At 47.3% G+C, this 13,661-nt stretch overlaps 1 protein-coding gene across 1 annotated transcript in view; it reads left to right on the top strand.

Moving 5' to 3' along the window:
• The window catches only part of LOC119974249 (neural cell adhesion molecule 1-like), a 93,391-nt gene that overhangs the window by 43,410 nt on the left and 36,320 nt on the right, over positions 1 to 13,661 (top strand). Inside the window, exons 5-6 of the mRNA XM_038813017.1 lie at positions 10,368 to 10,580; positions 12,098 to 12,235. Of these exons, the coding sequence (XP_038668945.1) occupies positions 10,368 to 10,580; positions 12,098 to 12,235 (351 nt within the window). The remainder of the gene's footprint in view (positions 1 to 10,367; positions 10,581 to 12,097; positions 12,236 to 13,661) is intronic.

Here is a 13,661-nt window from a genome sequence, read left to right as displayed (position 1 = left end):
GCTTTTCAATTAAAACAATGTTTATTTATGAGACCAGTTAACACTTTATAAATCCACAGTAAACATCTTAACAACTATCAACACCGATAAATCCCCCAAAGAATACAGTACTCTCGAAGTAACTCTTAATCTTTCCTTGCAACATCCATAATACAAAATAACCCTTTTTACAGAAAGACATCAGGTTTAACTTCACTGCTGAGAGCAGTTACCACTTTGAAATCACCAAATGAACATTCTTTAGCTTGCAGAGATTCATACACATCTTGCTGTGACTGCTGCTCCTCCAAATCTAAAACAAAACCAAACACACCCTGTAGCAGACAGCCCAAAGCAAAAGTAAAAGCAGACAGACAGCCCAGCTCCACCCACACTCTGACATCACTGGTAAACACCCATTCCTTAAAGGTACATCCACTACAGCTATTTTATAAACACCCATTTCTTAAAGGTACTCTCACATGACAGTGTGTGTGAGTGTGTGTGTGAGAGAGTGTGAGATAGTGTGTGGGTGAGTGTGTGTGCGTGAGAGAGTGTGAGATAGTGTGTGTGTGAATGTGAGAGTGTGAAATTGTGTGAGAGTGTGAGTGTGTGAGAGTGTGTGTGAGAGAGTGTGAGATAGTGTGTGTGTGAGATAGTGTGTGTGTGAGTGTGTGTGAGAGAGTGTGTGTGTGTGAGAGAGTGTGAGATAGTGTGAGTGTGTGTGTGTGAGAGAGTGTGTGTGAGTGTGTGAGAGAGTGTGAGATGGTGTGCGTGTGAGTGTGTGTGTGTGAGAGTGTGTGTGTGAGTGTGAGAGAGAGCGAGAGTTGGTGGGATTCTCCCTTGGTTGATGCCGGAACCGGTAAATACGATTGGGTGGAGAATCGGTTTTGACGCCAAAATCACAATTCACCAGTCCTTGACAGCAGCGGGAATGCATTCCATTCCGCACATGCAGTAAACACCGTTGGCATATCATTAGAGTGCCTGACCCGGTATTCTCCAGGGTCTCTGCGATTCTCCGCCTCCACGGGGGCTAATTCCCGACGGCAATTTTTAAAAATCGTGAAACAGGAACCGTGGCTGCTGAGGGAGAGAGAAGGGGTACGGAAAGTGTTCAACATCACCATAGTTTGCTGACAGTCATCCACTGGCAGGGTGGGTGGCTTCTGCCAAGGCTGGGGGACTAGCGGGTGGTGGCCAGGATGTGGGCTGTGGGGCAGAGGTGAATGGGCATGGAACACCATTGCCGCAGCTGGCAATGCAGCCATGCAGCTTGCACGCTGCTGACTGCCCACTGTGAACCTCGGGCTGCAGGTCATATTGGTGTCCCATCAAGCCAGCCCTCGAGGTGCCTTCTGGCCCCAGCCGACCAATCAGCAGGATGGGCGCGCTCCAGCATAACCAGTGCCAATTTGTTGGCTGGGATGGTGTGTGTGGGGAGTGTAATGCGTATATTCAGCTGCAGCTTATCAGCCTCTTGAGTGTCAATCGCGAATCTGGCACCGTTTCTCATTAGAATCGATTGTGTTCCACGTGGCACCGGTGCTAGCCCCTCAATAGTCGCTGGATCGGTCCAGGTGAGGCGCCAGTTTTGCTGTCGAGAAAGTCCAAATATTCTGCATTGGCGTCAACACTTAGTCTCAGGAACGGAGAATACGTCTGAGTGTGTCTGAGAGAGGGTGAGGAAGTATCTCTGTCAACCTGTGGATTCTATGGTGAAACCACACTTATTAAAATATTTTTATTTATTCATGGCCGATATTTAATTTTAATTTTTCCATATCCCTAGGGAGAGCAAAATTGAGAATCGAGCCTCCAACTGGGAACATTGATTTGAACGAAGACAAGGTTTTCATCTGTAAAGGTCTGTATCAAATCAAAGACACACACTCAAACTCACACTCAAACATACTCACACTCAAACACACTCACACTCTCAAACACACAAACACACACACTCTCAAACACACACACTCAACACACACTCACACTCAAACACACACTCAAACACACACACTCAAACACACACACACTCACATTCAAACACACTCACTCAAACACACACACACACTCTCAAACACACACACTCAAACACACAAACACACACTCTCAAACACACACACTCTCAAACATACACACACACTCAAACACACACTCTCAAACACACACACACACTCTCAAACACACACATACTCAAACACACTCACACTCAAACACACACACACACACTCTCAAACATACACACACTCAAACACACAAACACACTCTCAAACACATATACTCAAACACACTCACACTCAAACACACACACACACACACTCAAACACACACTCTCAAACATACACACACAAACTCTAACACACACGCACACTCAAACTCACACTCACACACAAACACACACACTCTCAACCACACACACACTCAAAGTCAAACACAGACGCACTACCACTCAAACACACACACACACTCAAACACACATACACTCAAACACACAAACACATGCACTCTCAAACACACACACACACTCAAACACACACTCACATTCAAACACACACACTAACACTCAAACACACACACACTCACACTCACACACACACACACTCACACTCAAACACACACGCACACTTAAACACACAAACACACACACTCTCAAACACACAAACACACACACTCTCAAACACACAAACACATACACAAATTCAAATGCACACACACCCCCACACGCACATACACGCAAACACACACACACACACTCTCAAACACACACACTCACACACCCTCAAACACACACACACTCAAACACACTGATGCACGATCAATTACACAAAGACGAGCGTTGGATGCAATCAAGGCTTTATTACACTAAAATGTGTGGCGTCCTACAGGAGTTGGCGAAATGGCTGCTATATGGGGAGCACACATATTTATACTCCGCCTACTGGGCGGAGCCAGCAGGCAGGAAACTATCCCTGTACCTGTAGTACAGGGCCTTACCACAAAACACCTACACCGACATCCTCTATAAACAATATATACATCAGTGGTGACTACCACATGCACACACCCTCAAACACACACACACCCTCAAACACACACACCCTCAAACACACATACTCTCAAACACACATGCACACTCAAACACATACACACACTCAAACACACACATACACACACTGAAACTCACGCCACACACTCAAACACACACACCCTCAAACGCCTACACACTTAAAGACACACACAAACTCACACACAAACATACACACACACTCAGACACACACATTCAAACACACACATTCAAACACAAACATACGCACACACTCACACACACGCACACAAACACATACAATCTCAAACACACACACTCAAACACACACCCATTCAAGGACACACACACTCAAGGACACACACACACACTCAAACCCACACACACACTCAAACCCACACACACACAAATTCACACACAAACTCACACACACAGTTAAACACACACACATGCAAACATACACATTCAAACATACACATTCAAAGACAAACATATACACACACTCAAACACACACACACTCAAACACACACACTCAAACACACAGACACACACACTCAAACATACACATTCAAACACACACACACACTCAAACATACACACACTGAAGCAAACACACTTAAACACACACAGACTCAAACACACACACACTCACACATACAAACACTCACACATATGCATACACTCACACACCAACTCTCTCATACACTTGCATACTCTCAAACTCAAACATTCAGTCTCACACACCCTCACACTCACTCACACCCACCCACACACACAAACAAACTCACACACATTCACACACACTCAGTTTCACACACACTCACAAACACTCTCACACACTCAAACACTCAACACACTCACTCATACTCACACACAAGGCAGGATCCTCCAGTCCGTCAGCCGAGTGCCATTCGGCTGGGCACTGTTCGCTTGATGCGGCATTATCTGTTCTCGCACCCCACCCTGCTGGAAAACACACACGCAGGGGGTCACTGCCAGAGAGAAAATAAAAACCCAGTGACTGGAAAATCCTGGCCAGTCACTTACACACACACAAACAAAAACACATACCCACCCACATACACACACACACATACACACACACTCACACACACAAACTCACCGACACACATACCACATGCTCATAGACACACAATCACACATACATAAACACATATACACGCATTGACATACACTCCCACATACACTGACAAACATTCACACACTTACCCACAGTCACACATAAGCACGCTTGCAAACACACTTGTACACACACTCATACACAAACATACTTGCACACATACACAGATACACACACTCGCACACACACATGAGCAGGCACACTCTCATTTACTCACAGCCGCACACACACATATACTAGCACACACAAACATGCACACACAAACTCATACACACACACATACACACCTGCACACACACACGCTCGCACACACTCACACACACACATACACACGCACTGACATACACTCATATACACTGACACACACACATGCACACACTTATCCAGTCACACACACAAGCATGCTTGCACGCACACACTCCCACACACACTCATTCACAAACATACTTGCACACACATTTGACACACACCCTCTCTCAGACACACTCACACACATGCACACTCTTACTCACAGCCGCACACAGACACTAGCACACATTCACACACACATACCTGCACGCACATACTCACATGCACACACAAACACACTCGCGCACACACACTTGCACACAAACTCACCAGCACACAAACTCACACACATACACATACATACACACTGACATCTACACACACACTGACATACACTCTTGCACACACTGACACACACATGCAGACACTTACCCACAGTCACACATACAAGCACGCTTGCACACAGTTGCACACACACACACACTCATACACACACACCACACTTGCATACATACATACTCATACACATACACATAGAACAGTACAGCACAGAACAGGCCCTTCGGCCCTCGATGTTGTGCCGTGCATTGTCCGAAACCAAGATCAAGCTGTCCCACTCCCTGTCATTCTGGTGTGCTCCATGTGCCTACCCAATAACCGCTTGAAAGTTCCTAAAGTGTCCGACTCCACTATCACAGCTGGCAGTCCATTCCACACCCTAACCACTCTGAGTAAAGAACCTACCTCGGATATCCCTCCTATATCTCCCACCCTGAATCTTATAGTTATGCCCTCTTGTAACAGCTACATCCACCTGAGGAAATAGTCTCTGAATGTCCACTCTATCTATCCCCCTCATCATCTTATAAACCTCTATTAAGTTGCCTCTCATCCTCCTCCGCTCCAAAGAGAAAAGCCCTAGCTCCCTCAACCTTTCCTCATAAGACCTATCCTGTAAACCAGGCAGCATCCTGGTAAATCTCCTTTGCACCCTTTCCAATGCTTCCACATCCTTCCTATAATGAGGTGACCAGAACTGCATACAATACTCCAAATGTGGTCTCACCAGGGTCATGTATAGTTGCAGCATAACCCCGTGGCTCTTAAACTCAAGCCCCCTGTTAATAAACGCTGAAACATTATAAGCCTTCTTCACGGCTCTATCCATTTGAGTGGACATGAACCCCAAGATCTCTCTATTCCTCCACATTCCTCAGACCCTGTAATCCACATTCAAATTTTTTCTACCAAAATGAATCACCTCGCACTTATCAGGTTAAACTCCATCTGCCATTTTTCGGCCCAGCTCTGCATCCTATCAATGTCTCTTTGCAGCCTACAACAGCCCTCCATCTCATCCACTACTCCACCAAACTTGGTGTCATCAGCAAATTTACTGACCCACCCTTCAGCCCCTCCTCCAAGTCATTGATAAAAATCACAAATAGCAGAGGACCCAGCCCTGATCCCTATGGTACACCGCTGGTAACTGGTCTCCAGTCTGAAAATTTTCCATCTACCACCACCCTCTGTCTTCTATGTGATAGCCAGTTGCTTATCCAATTGGCCAAATTTCCCTCTATCCCAAACCTCTTTACTTTCTTCATGAGCCAACCATGGGGAACCTTATCAAACGCCTCACTAAAATCCATGTATACGACATCAACTGCTCGACCTTCATCTACACACTTAGTCACCTCCTCAAAGAATTCAATCAAATTTGTGAGGCAAGACTTACTCTTCACGAATCCGTGTTGACTATCCCGGATTAAACTGCATCTTTCCAAATGGTCATAAATCCTATCCTTCATGACCTTTTCCGTTAACTTACCGACCACCGAAGCAAGACTAACTGGCCTATAATTACCAGGGTCATTCCTATTCCCTTTCTTGAACAGAGGAACAACATTCGCCACTCTCCATTCCTCTGGCACTATCCCCGTGGACAGTGAGGACCCAAAGATCCATGCCAAAGGCACTGCAATCTCATCCCTAGCCTACCAAAGAATCCTTGGATATATCCCATCTGGCCCTGGGGACTTGTCGACGCTCAGGTTTTTCAAAATTGCTAATACATCCTTCCTCAGAACATCTACCTCCTCCAGCCTACCCGCCTGTATCACATTCTCATCCTCAAAAACATGGCCCCTCTCCTTGGTGAACACTGAAGAAAATAATTCATTCAACGCCTCTCCTATTTCTTCTGACTCCATGCACAAGTTCCCACTACTGTCCTTGACCGGCCCCACCCTCACCCTGGTCATTCTTTTATTTTTCACATAAGCGTGAAAAACCGTGAGGTTTTCCTTGATCCAACCCGCCAATGACTCCTCATGTCCCCTCCTACCTCACCTAAGTCCTTTTTTTTAAGCTCATTCCTTGCTACCTTGTAACCCTCAAGCAACCCAACTGAACCTTGTTTCCTCATCATTACATACTCTCCCTTTTTCCTCTTGACGAGACATTCAACCTCTTTTGTGAACCATGGTTCCCCTACACGGCCATTTCCTTCCTTCCTGACAAGGACATACCTATCAAGGACACGCAGTATTTGTTCCTTGAACAAGCTCCACTTTTCATTTGTGACTTACCCTGACAGTTTCTGTTCCCATCTTGTGCTCCCTAATTCTTGCCTAATCGCATCATAATTACCCCTCCCCCAATTATAAACCTTGCCCTGCCGTATGGCCCTATCCCTCTCCATTGCAATAGTGAAAGACACCAAATTGTGGTCACTATCTCCAAAGTGCTCTCCCACAAACAAATCTAATACTTGGCCCGGTTCATTACCCAGTACCAAATCCAATGTGCCCCCCCCCCCCCCCCCCCCCCCCTTGTTGGCCTATCCACATATTGTGTCAGGAAACCCTCCTGCACACACTGTACAAAAACTGCCCCATCCGAACTGTTCGACCTATAGCGGTTCCAATCAATATTTGGAAAGTTAAAGTCACCCATGACAACTACCCTGAGACCTCCACACCTATCCATGATCTGTTTTGCAATTTCTTCCTCCACATCTCTATTACTATATGGAGGCCTATAGAAAACTCCTAACAATGTGACCGCTCCTTTCCTATTTCTAACTTCGGCCCTTATTACCTAAGTCGGCAGATCCCCTTCGAACTGCCTTTCCTCAGCCGTTAAACTATCCTTGATTAACAATGCGACTCATCCACCTCTTTTACCACCTTCTCTATTCTTACTGAAACATCTATACCCTGGAACTTCCAACAATCATTCCTGTTCCTGTTCTAACCATGTCTCCGTAATGACCACAATATCGTAGTCTCAAGTACCAATCCACGCTCCAAGTTCACCTACCTTATTCCGGATGCTCCTTGCATTGAAGTAGACACACTTCAACCCACCTTTCTGTCTGCCGGTACACTCCTGCGACCTTGATACCCTCCTCAGTACCTCACTACTCTCCACACTGGCTTCTGGACTACAGCTCGTTTCCCCAGCCCCCTGACAAATTCGTTTATTTACATATTTACACACGTGCTTGCATACATACATACGCACATACACTTGCGCAAACAGATACATGCACACTCTCGCACACTCTCAGACACACACTCGCACACACACTTGCACACACACACACTCTTACTCACAGCCACACACACACTCTCGCACACACTCACACTCGCACACACATGCACATACTCACACACAGAGACACTCGCACAGACTCACGCCACACATTTGCACACACTCACACTCTCGCACCAATATGCACACTCTCAGACAGACGCACTCACATACACACACTCACACACAGGCACCAGCACAAACGTATACACTCTCACACATGCATGCACTCTCTCACATACACTCGACAGTCACACACACTCACACACACACTCACATGCACACTCAAATGGACACTTACATGCGCACTCAGGTGGCACACACTCACATTCATGGACACACACAGATACACGCACCCCACACACACTCACACACAGGCACACACACAAACACGCTCCCATACAACCACAAACTCACAGATACACAAATTCACACTCACACGCACTCTCACACACACTCTCCCACACACACATGCATGTTTTCACACACACACATTTGCTTGCACACTCATACAGATGCGCATAGATTTGCACACACATACATATACACACTCATACACACACATATGCTCATACACACAGCCACACACACTCACACACAACTCACGCACACACACGCTCTCAGACAGACACACACATACTCGCACATGCGCTCGCACACACTAACATAGGCACCAACATGCACCCTCGCACACATATGCACATACTCACACACATACACACTCACACACATACACACCACACACACTCACACCAATACGCACACTCTCAGACAGACACATTCGCATACACACACTCACACACATAAAGGCACGTGCACACACAAACACATACACACATATGCATACATGCACTCTCACACACACACACTCACATGCACACTCACACAGACACATTCATGGACTACACACAGATACACTCGTCCCACACACACCCATGCACACACACACATGCACACACACACAGGCACACACCCATGCAACCACAAACTCACAGATACACAAACTCACACACTCCAACACACACTCTCACACACAATCTCACACACTCACATACAAAAACTCACACACACACTCATACTCACTCACACACACAAACACAGACCCATACAATCACAAACTCACAAATACACAAACTCATACACTCTCACACACACTCTCACACACACATACAAAAACTTACACACCCACCCACATACACAAACACACACACACACTCACATTCATGGACACACACACAGATACACTCAGCCACACACACTGACACACGCACATGCCCACAAACACACATCCATACAACCACAAACTCACAGATACACACACTCTCACATGTTCTCACACACAAATATACACACACATATACACACACACACACCCACTTCACACACTCGCACTCATACTCACTCACACACATACGCACACACACATTCGCACACACACACAGACATATGCACACACTCACCCACATGTTCGTAGATACATACACTCACACAAACACACACCACACAGACTCACACACATACTCACAACCACACACTCACACACACACCCTCCTTTACACACACTCACACACACACTCGTACACACATACACACACATATGCACACACAAGTATACGCACACTCTTACACATAATTGCACACACATACACACACACTTGCAGGCACACACTCGCAGACAAACACATACACACACTCGTGCACACACATACACACTCACACACCCACTCCACACACGCTCAAGCACAGGCACATACATACTCACAACATATACACTGACACAGACACTCGCACGCACACACTCGCAGGCACACTCACCCACATACTAATAGACTCACACAAACATACACACACTTGCACACACATACACACTCACTCAGACACACACATACACACTCACTCAGACACACACACACTCTCTCACTCTCACTCTCACATACATGCACACACCCAGTCACTCTCACAGATACATAAACTCAGTCACTCACAAACTCACACACCCTCTCACACACAAACATACAAAAACATATTCTCAACCAGGGGCTGGTTGAGCACAGTGAGCCAGCAGCGTGGGTTCAATTCCCATACCGGCCTCCCCGAACAGGTGCCGGAATGTGGCGATGAGGGGCTGCTCGCAGTAACTTCATTGAAGCCTACTTGTGACAATAAGTGATTATTATTTACACATACACACACTCCACACACACTCACAGATACACACACTCACACAAATACTCACTCACACACTATCACACTCACACGCTCTCTCACTCACACTCTGCCCCTGCAATGATAATGACTTGTTGTCTTTGACTAGTTGAAGGTGAGGCTGAGGAACTCAGATGGTTCGATAAGTTGGAGGAAGAGATTGATCTAGATGCAAATGGGCGTTTCACCTTGGAGAAGTCAGAGTACGACCTGCAGCTTCAGATCCGGAATGCACAGTGGGAGGACAGTGGTACATACAAGTGTACAGCTGAAACAGAGAACGGTGATGAAATAGAGAAGTCAATCAACATCAAAGTCATCCGTAAGCCCGTTTTATTGTTTATTATCAACATCTGACACCACTGATAGCCACACAGTGATTTCATAACCCTGCCAGTTTCTATCAGGGTCTGCAATATCACATTCTGCAATCCGATTCACCAACACAAAGAGAGTTTCTGCAACTTTCAAATTCTCACCCATATTTCCAAATCTTACACTCCAACAGTGCAATACTCCATCATTACTGACCCTCTGACACTGCAGCATTCCCTCAAAACGGACCCTCTGACAGTGCAGCACTCCCTCAGTACTGACCCTCTTACAGTGCAGCATTCCCTCAGTACTGACCCTCTGACAATGCAGCATTCCCTCAGTACTGACCCTCTGACAGTGCAGCACTCCCTCAGTACTGATCCCCTAACAGTGCAGCACTCCCTCAGTACTGACCCTCTGACAGTGCAGCGCTCCCTCAGTACTGACCCTCTGGCAGTCCAGCGCTCCCTCAGTACTGACTCTCTGACAGTGCAGCACTCCCTCAGTACTGACCCTCTGACAGTGCAGCACTCCCTCAGTACTGGCCCTCTGACAGTGCAGAGCTCCCTCAGTACTGACCCTCCGGCAGTGCAGCGCTCCCTCAGTACTGACCCTCTGGCAGTCCTGCGCTCCCTCAGTACTGACTCTCTGACAATGCATCACTCCCTCAGTACTGACCCTCTGACAGTGCAGCACTCCCTCAGTACTGACCCTCTGACAGTGCATCACTCCCTCAGTACTGACAATCTGACAGTGCAGCACTCCCTCAGTACTGACCCTCTGACAGTGCAGCACTCCCACAGAACTGACCCTCTGACAGTGCAGCGCTCCCTCAGTACTGACTCTCTGACAGTGCAGCATTCCCTCAGTGCTGATCCAGCGACAGTTCAGCACTCCCTCAGTACTGACCCTCTGTCAGAGCAGCAGTCCCTAGGAACTGACCCTCTTACAGTGCAGCGCTCCCTCAGTACTGAAGCTCCGACAGTACAGCGCTCCCTTAGTACTGGCCCTTTGACAGTGCAGCACTCCCTCAGTATTGACCCTCCAACAGTACAGCGCTCCCTCAGTACTGACCCTCCAACGGTACAGCGCTTCCTCAGTACTGACCCTCTGACAGTGCAGCACCCCCTCATTACTGACCCTCTGACAGTTCAGTTCTCCCTCAGTACTGATCCTCCGACAGTGCAGCACTCCCTCAGTACTGACCCTCTGACAGTGCAGCACTCCCTCAGTACTGACCCTCTGACAGTGCAGCACTCCCTCAGTACTTACCCTCTGACAGTGCAGCACTCCCTCAGTACTGACCCTCTGACAGTGCAGCATTCCCTCAGTCCTGACCCTCTGACAGTGCAGCGCTCCCTCAGTATTGACCCTCCGACAGTGCAGCACTCCCTCAGTACTGACCCTCCGACAGTGCAGCACTCCCTCAGTACCGACCCTCTGACAGTGCAGCACTCCCTTAATCAGTTAAGTTTTTTCTCTCTGTGAAGCTAAGTTGGATGTTTAAATTCTTTGTTTCCACAGAGCGTGTGACATTTTTTGATGTCATATCCAATCTGGAGTTTGATGAAAGTGATTTTGCGACGCTGGACTGTAACGTGACCGGGTTTCCTGAGCCCACCGTGTCTTGGACACGAGATGATCAAGATGTTACACAGCAAGGCAAGTACACTGGGGAATGAGCAACAGTCTGGGATTTTGGGACAGGCTTGGATCCACCTCCTGACCCATAATCAGCTGCTAGAAGCCCAGCCATGGGGTCAGGCTGAGCCGATGGTTCAGTCCCGGGTTTGCGGTGGCCACGAAATCATCACTAAGAGCAATCCAGCTGCCCCCAAACCAAAGCCAACCAAATGGACCAACTCCATTATTACGCAGAGAGGAGGGTACCCAGGACCTAACTGAGGGATATGGAGGTTGGAATTGTGCACAGTGCTCCGAGCATGGTCTAACCAAGGTGTTATGGAGAGTGGAAATGTGCACAGCGATCTGAGTGTGATCTAACCGTGGGATATGGAGCCTGGAACTGTGCATAATGCTCCAAGTGTGGGCTAAAGCATGGGATTAGAGAGACTGGAACTGTACACAGTGTCCCAAGTGTGATCTAACCAACCACCTACGGGCAATCAGCGAGGTGAAGGCTAAAACCTCTGCCCCCACACACGCCTGCAGCCCAGGCTGGTTCGACACCCCGAATATGGCTTCTAGGGGTCCTGGTTCGAATCTCACATGCACCACCGAGATGACCTTAGAAACCTCCCTCCAATACCCCTCCTGCTTCAGGCAGGACCAAAACATGTGAACATGATTTGCGGGGCTCCTCCCACAGTGCTCACACACATCCTCCACCCCCTCAAAGAGTCCGCTCATCATCGTCCTCGTGAGGTGTGCCCTATACACGACCTTCAGCTGTGTCAGCCCCTACTTCGCACACGAGGTTGAGCGTTTTCCCATAAGACATAGGAGCAGAATTAGGCCACTCAGCCCATCAAGTCTGCTCTGCCATTCAATCATGGCTGATATTTTTCTCATCCCCATTCTCCTGCCTTCTCCCCATAACCCAAGATCCTCTTTTTAATCATGAACCTATCTATCTCTGTCTTAAAGTTACTCAGTGAATTGGCCTCCACAGCCTTCTGCGGCAAAGAGTTCCACAGATTCACCACCCTCTGGCTGAAGAAAATCCTCCTCATCCCTGTTTTAAAGGATCGTTCCTTTAGGAAATAGCTACTGATTGTGAAAGAGTGTTTCTCTGGATGGCAATCAGAAGCTAGTGGTGCCCCTCAGAGATCAGTGTTGGGTCCACAATTGTTCACAATTTACATAGATGATTTGGAGGTGGGGACCAAGTGCAATGTGTCCAAATTAGCAGACAACACTAAAATGAGTGGTGAAGCAAAAAGTGCAGACGATAGCGGAAGTCTGCAGAGGGATTTGGATAGCTTAAGTGAATAGGCTAGGGTCTGACAGATGGAATACAATGTTGACAAATGTGAGGTTATCCATTTTGGTAGGAATAACAGCAAAAGGAATGATTATTTAAATGATAAAATATTAAAACATGCTGCAGTGCAGAGGGACCTGGTTG

This window comes from Scyliorhinus canicula, chromosome 12, assembly GCF_902713615.1.
Source record: "Scyliorhinus canicula chromosome 12, sScyCan1.1, whole genome shotgun sequence".
Lineage (NCBI taxonomy): Eukaryota > Metazoa > Chordata > Chondrichthyes > Carcharhiniformes > Scyliorhinidae > Scyliorhinus > Scyliorhinus canicula.
Note: the sequence above shows the minus strand (reverse complement) of the source record. Positions and strands in the feature narration are given on the sequence as shown.